The sequence below is a fragment of the Octopus bimaculoides genome, chromosome 1 (genome assembly GCF_001194135.2).
Source record: "Octopus bimaculoides isolate UCB-OBI-ISO-001 chromosome 1, ASM119413v2, whole genome shotgun sequence".
NCBI lineage: Eukaryota > Metazoa > Mollusca > Cephalopoda > Octopoda > Octopodidae > Octopus > Octopus bimaculoides.
The window spans coordinates 181,288,557-181,294,952 of record NC_068981.1 but is presented as its reverse complement, the minus strand read 5'-3'; the positions used below and the strand labels follow the sequence as shown (position 1 = coordinate 181,294,952).

The 6,396-nt window shown below is 38.3% G+C and overlaps 1 protein-coding gene across 2 annotated transcripts in view; it reads left to right on the top strand.

The window, feature by feature from the left end:
* Positions 1–6,396, top strand: part of LOC106873024 (RNA-binding protein 33) — a 54,655-nt gene that overhangs the window by 17,245 nt on the left and 31,014 nt on the right. For both annotated transcript variants that reach the window (XM_052973006.1, XM_014920224.2), the window contains exons 3-4: positions 2,935–2,992; positions 4,741–4,943. In XM_052973006.1, coding sequence (XP_052828966.1) covers positions 2,935–2,992; positions 4,741–4,943 — 261 coding nt within the window. The remainder of the gene's footprint in view (positions 1–2,934; positions 2,993–4,740; positions 4,944–6,396) is intronic.

Genomic DNA, 6,396 nt, shown 5'->3' with positions numbered 1-6,396 from the left:
GGACTGTCTCCTGTGCAGGTGACACAAAAACACCATTTTGAGCGTGGCCTTTGCCAGTACCGCCTGACTGGCTCTTGTGCCGCTGGCACGTAAAAGCACCCACTACACTCTCGGAGTGGTTGGCATTAGGAAGGGCATCCAGCTGTAGAAACTCTGCCAGATCAGATTGGAGCCTGGTGCAGCCATCTGGTTCGCCAGTCCTCAGTCATATTGTCCAACCCATGCCTGCATGGAAACCAGACGTTAAACGATGATATATATAGTGAAACTAATAGAAATGAAACTATTAAAAGTGAAACTATTAACATATATATGCAAGCATATATATATATATATATAGTGAAACTAATAAAAATGAAACTATTGAAAGTGAAACCATATAAAAGTGAAACTATTATATCACATTACGATAGAAGTGTTATTGTGTTCATTTTTGACACGTAATACCGAAACAGTCTAAGAGATTTCTCCGTGCTCGCATTAAGCAAGAAGTTGAAAATTGTTTCAGCCCATGACAGTCCATGGACCCAAAGTAATGCATGTGTAAAACTTGAATGAAACCAGTTGGGTAGTTCTCGAGTTTTAGTGATGCACACAGACAGATAGACACACACACATTCTCAGTTATATATATATATATATATATATATATATATAAATGAATTATTGTTATGCAAGAGCAGTCAGATCACTTCCACCACTGAACACATGCAAAATACAAAGTAATTCACTATGCCTAGCTCTCAGTCCTTGCCAAGCTCCCCAATCCTGTTCCTCTGTATCATTGCTATCTGGTAGCCCCTCCAACTCTATATACACCCAGGTCTTTTGCCACTTATTTACACTCTTTAATCGCACTTCCTTCGCAATATCATGCCACTTATATTATGGCATTTGAACCTCAAGAATATACCCTGGCACTTGCTACTATCTATATCTCTCTCTTCCTTTACTCAACCATCTCATTTATACTCTGATCCCCATTCCTTGTGAGTATGCCCAGCATTTTGCCACCATCTCTATCCTGTGGTCTTCCACTCTCTTTCTTTCTCTCCTTCTCTTGCATTTCCCTCAGGTTGGGCAACCATGTATTTTCTTTGTGGTAGCACACCTGTTTCTGTCTTCATTCCTGATTTTTCTCTTTTTAGTCAGGTAACCTTGTACTTCCTCTTCAACAAGACACCTATATCTGTCTCACTATAACCTTTTCATCACCACCTCCTCCAATGCCTCCTCCCCTCTTAAAAGTTTTTGTCTTCCAAGTACTTGGTGACCCTGTCAATGCAGATGCCACTTAAAAGCACCCAGTTCACACTGTAAAGTAGTTGGTGTTCGGAAGGGTATCCAGCTGTAAAAACCTTGCTGAAACTGACCTTGTCTGTGCTTGTGCCACGTTATATATATAAGCGCAGGAGTGGCTGTGTGGTAAGTAGCTTGCTTACCAACCACATGCTTCCAGGTTCAGTCCTGCTGCATGGCACCTTGAGCAAGTGTCTTCTACTATAGCCTCGGGCTGATCAAAGCCTTGTGAGTGGATTTGGTAGATGGTAACTAAAAGAAGCCCATCATATATATATATATATATATATATATATATGACAGGCTATGTATTTGTGTGTCTGTGTTTGTCCCCTCACCATCGCTTGACAACCAATGCTGGTGTGTTTACGTCCCCATAACAGTTCAGCAAAAGAGATTGATAGAATAAGTACTAGGCTTACAAAGAATGAGTCCTGGAGTCGATTTGATCAACTAAAAGTGGTGCTCCAGCATGGCCACAGTCAAATGACTGAAACAAATAAGAGTAAAAAAATATATATAGTAATTATTTGCAACAGAAGCTGCATTAATACCAAAAGCAATCTTTATATCCAACTTAACGTAGATGTCTTGTTGGAACACTGAATATTTTGTTATTAGGTTTGAGAAAACCTTTTATATAGATGCTTGGTGCTTAAAAACATACACATAATCCAAAGAAGATAAGAATCATCTGTTATGGGTGTCAGAACTCCCATATCATGATTTCAGTCTACTGAGCATAATCGAGGAGAGGTGTCCGTCACAAATAGCCAACACCCTATCTGTACTGTCCTCCCCCTTCTCTCTCTCCCCACTCTCTCTGTCTTGGACCACTTCTCTTTGTCACCCATCACCTACTCTTGTTATGTCTACGTCTGCTTTTGCCATTAGTCCTTTCTTTCCCCCAGCTCCATGATTCTGTCTACTTTTGCTTGTTTCACTTGCCCATTCTGGTCACCCTCCTCTACAGTCACCTCATCTGAAGAAAAGCACGCAAGTGAGAACATGTAGCATTGTGAGATCCCTTTAGTTTTGTCTCACTGAAGACATATAAAACCCCTCTAGTGCTGGTGCCAGCACTCAAGTATTGTCTGTAAAATGGTTGGTGATAGGAAGAGTATCCATCTAAAATGATACATTTCAACACTCTAAGAGTAGTAAGCAAGGACGTAGACTGTGACAACCAGTCTAATCCATGCCAACATGGAAAGCAAAAGTAAAATGATGATGATGATGATGTGTGTGTATGACATGCTACCTTACAGTTTCCATCTTCCAAATTTTACTCACAAGCATTGGTTGACCTGAGGCTACTGTAGAAGATACTTGCCAATAAAAATATTATAAACACCAGATGTACATAGATCAGAAGTAACATTTCCTAGACACATATGACATACACCAGAACATCTGTACAGAAACATATCTTCCCTACTAAGATGATACTTAACTGACATAAGACTCCATACAACCACATCTATTATATATACAACATCTATCTGACAACTTTTCAACTGCTCACATATATACTAATAAACTTAACAAATAAAGACAGCAGATATAATTGTGAAATAGGAAGATGGCAACAGTTAATGATGAGCCTTTTTTTTTTTCTCTTTTTTTTATATTCAGTGATGAAGATCTATTACAAGATGACATCTTGGGTATAAGTGCATTTCAAAGTTCTAAGGTAATTATTATTCTATTTTTAATCATTATCAACTTTTTCAGTTCCTTTTATCCCATAATAAAATGTCACCACGAGTGATGATCTACCACACAGCATGAACCTTTTCAACTTTGAATTTTCATTGTCTCTTTGAGGTTCCACATTCTGAGGCCTAAATTCATGGTTTCTTCCTTGATCATGTACAAAACATAATTTCTTATTTTTTAGAAGATATTTCATTATAAATTTATCCAAAAAAAATTGTCTCATATATCCTGGGAGCTCCTCTATGCTTATGACCTTCTTCTTATAGCTGAATCACTACCAGAACTAGTGACCAAGTTAGTAGCAGAGATGGATGCTCCAAGAGTGTAGCTGTGAGAATAAGAATAGGCTGGGCAAAGTTCAGAGAGCTCCTACTTCTGTTGGCAACAAAGGGCCTCTCTCTCAGAGTGAAAAGCAGATTGTATGATGCCTGTGTGCGAACAACTATGTTACAGCAGTGAAACGTGGGCTGTGACAGCCGAGGGCATGTAGGCTTGAAAGAAATGAAGCCAGTATGCTTCGCTGGATGTGCAATGTCAGTGTGCATGTTTGACAGAGTGTAAGTATCTTGAGAGAGAAGTTGAACTTAAGAGGCATCAGCTATGGTGTGCAAGAGAGACAACTGCACTAGTATGGTTGTGTGATGCGTATGGACAAAAACAGCTCTGTAATGAAGTGTCGATCTCTAACTGTGGAAGGAACCTATGGTAGAGGTAGACCCAGGAAGACATGGATGAGGTGGTAGAGACAATGACTGGTGACTGAGACCTTTGGTGATATGCTGTGCTTGAGAAGACCCATCAAACCAAGTGAAATCATAGTCGTGGCCGATGCTGGTGTCACATAACTGGCATGTCAAAAGCCCGTTTCAAGGTTTGGGTCTAATGGAGGCAAAGTGGCCAATGCCAGTGGTATGTTAATGTCACCTTTTGAATGTTGGGCCACATGGAGGCAACGATGAATAACCAAGACTTTTGGCACCATGTTGTGATTGAGAAGACCCATCAAGCCAAGTAAAACTGCAGTTGTGGCAAATACTGATGTTACACAAATGGCACCCATGCCAGTGGCATGTAAAAACATCCATTACATTCTTGGAGTGGTTAGTGTTAGGAAGGGTATCCCGCCATAGAAACCATGCCAAATCAGACTGGAGTGTGGTGCAGCTTTCCAGCTTACTAGTCCTGGTCAAACCATCCAACCCATGACAGCTGCCAACCATAAGGGTCTTTAACATTATTTGGTCTTTGTATACAATGTTCTCTTTTGCATTCTAGTATAAGTATTGTGCTGTCAAGAATTGCTGGACAAATTTGTTTAATCAAGATAAATTGAGACATAAAACTAAATAAACCATGTTTTAATTACTAAGATGTTGGAAGTTAATCTACAAAGAAAAAAATAAGATGAAATATTCGAGATTTGTCTAAATTTAAAGGATTGTTTAACTTATGCTGGGCCCAGATTTACAGGCATTGAAAGAAAGTAATCACTCTCGGTTAATTATCATTTCATAAAATCAATATGAGAATTAGTGGAAAAATAGAAGTCACTGAAAAGACCTAAAGAATGGTTTTAAAAACTCCAAATTTTGTGGTAATTATAATTTTAATCATCAGTATGTTGAAAAATGCTTGACCTTCAAGAGAAACTTTAACATTGCAATTAAATTTGTATTTTGATAATTTATGTCTGAATTTGAACTTGTGAATATTTCTTCCTAGGAAAAAGAGGAGTCTGATGAAGAACTTGATGAAGATGCTTTACTTGGTAGTGATAATGAGTACAGTGAAACTACTAAAGAATCCACTGTTAAAGTTGAAAAGATTCCATCTACTAATGCTGCTGGTATCCCATCACAGACTTCATATCAGAGCCATCTAAAAAGAAGAGATGAACTTGAAATGGAAGAATATGAGCTGTTAGAGTAAGTATTCATAAGTCTCAGACTTTCTTGGCAGACACATACAACCTATTCTGTGTTGCCGATGTTAATATGAAAAACAGTGACGACAGTGTGGGAAATAATTTTAAATTAGTGAAACTTTCATGTTGCAGAGTGTTGATTTGGCAGAATCAGAAGAGCATCGGTGTATAGTTATACCTTTCAGTATATAGTTAGATTCCTTTACATTCTGAATTCAGATCTTGCCAAGGTCAACTTTACCTTTCATCTGTCAGGCATCAACAAAATAAATACCAGCCAAATACTGCGTTGATTTCATTTACTGTAGCTCTCTCCCAAAATGTGTAAGCCTTGTGCCAGTGTAAGAAATAAATATATTTGCATGTTGATTTTGATACATATTGGGTCATCCCATAAATAATGCGTTTTTTTTATACTTCTTTTATTTTTCAAAACTAAAATAAACAAAGTTCTTTTTTAACGTAAAATCTACTCTCCTTCATTTTCTACAATACTCTTCCATCTATCTGGTAGACTTGCAAGGCCCCTCTTCCAAAATTCATTTGTCTGTGACAAAAAATACTCTTCAAGTATTGTTCTGACCTCACCTACAAAATTCATATTTTTGCCGTCCAAATGATTTTGAAGACTGCGGAATAAATGATGATCAGATGGGGCAATGTCTGGCGAATATGGTGGGTGTAGCATCGTTCCCCATTCAAATTGCTCCAGCCTTTGGAATGTCATTCTTGCTGTATGTGGCTGAGCATTATCCTGATGGAAGAACACCTTTTGTCTTGAAACTGAAAATGGTCGTTTTGCTTCTAGTGCTGACTTGAGAGACTAAATCCAAGCTTCTCTGCTAGTTCCTCAATAGTTACGATGGGATTTTGTTCCACCAGGGTTTGCAGGACATCCTTGTCCAGCTCTACAGATCTTCCAGGACAAGGCTTGTCTTCTAGTCTGTAGTTTCCAGCTTGGAATTTCTGGAACCACTGTTGACACTGGCTTACGCTTATTCAATTAATATTCCTTGCACTTTCCACCGTGTTGTTACCTTTATTGAACTCACAAAGCAAAATATACCAAATATGCTCCTTTGTTACTTCCATTATAACTTTAAAAAACGAAATGTTAAAATCAAACTGCACTCTTCAAAACTTGCACTAAGAATAAGAAGAAGTTAAAATTTTTACCTGCTTTTAATGCAAGTTGATGCAGGTAGTTTATCCCGTCCCCCTCCGACTTTTAGTTCATGCAATTGAAAAAAAACGCATTCTTTATGGGATGACCTAATGTGTGTGTTTGTGTGTACTCTTGTCTTGATATCATGTGATGGTTCAGTGAATTTTCCTCACCGGAAAAAGTATATATGTATTTGCATTGGAAGCCCTTCGCATCTGTGTGTGTGTATGTGTTCATGTATACCTTTGTCTTGACATCAGTTGATGGTTGTAAATAAGCATCATCTCCG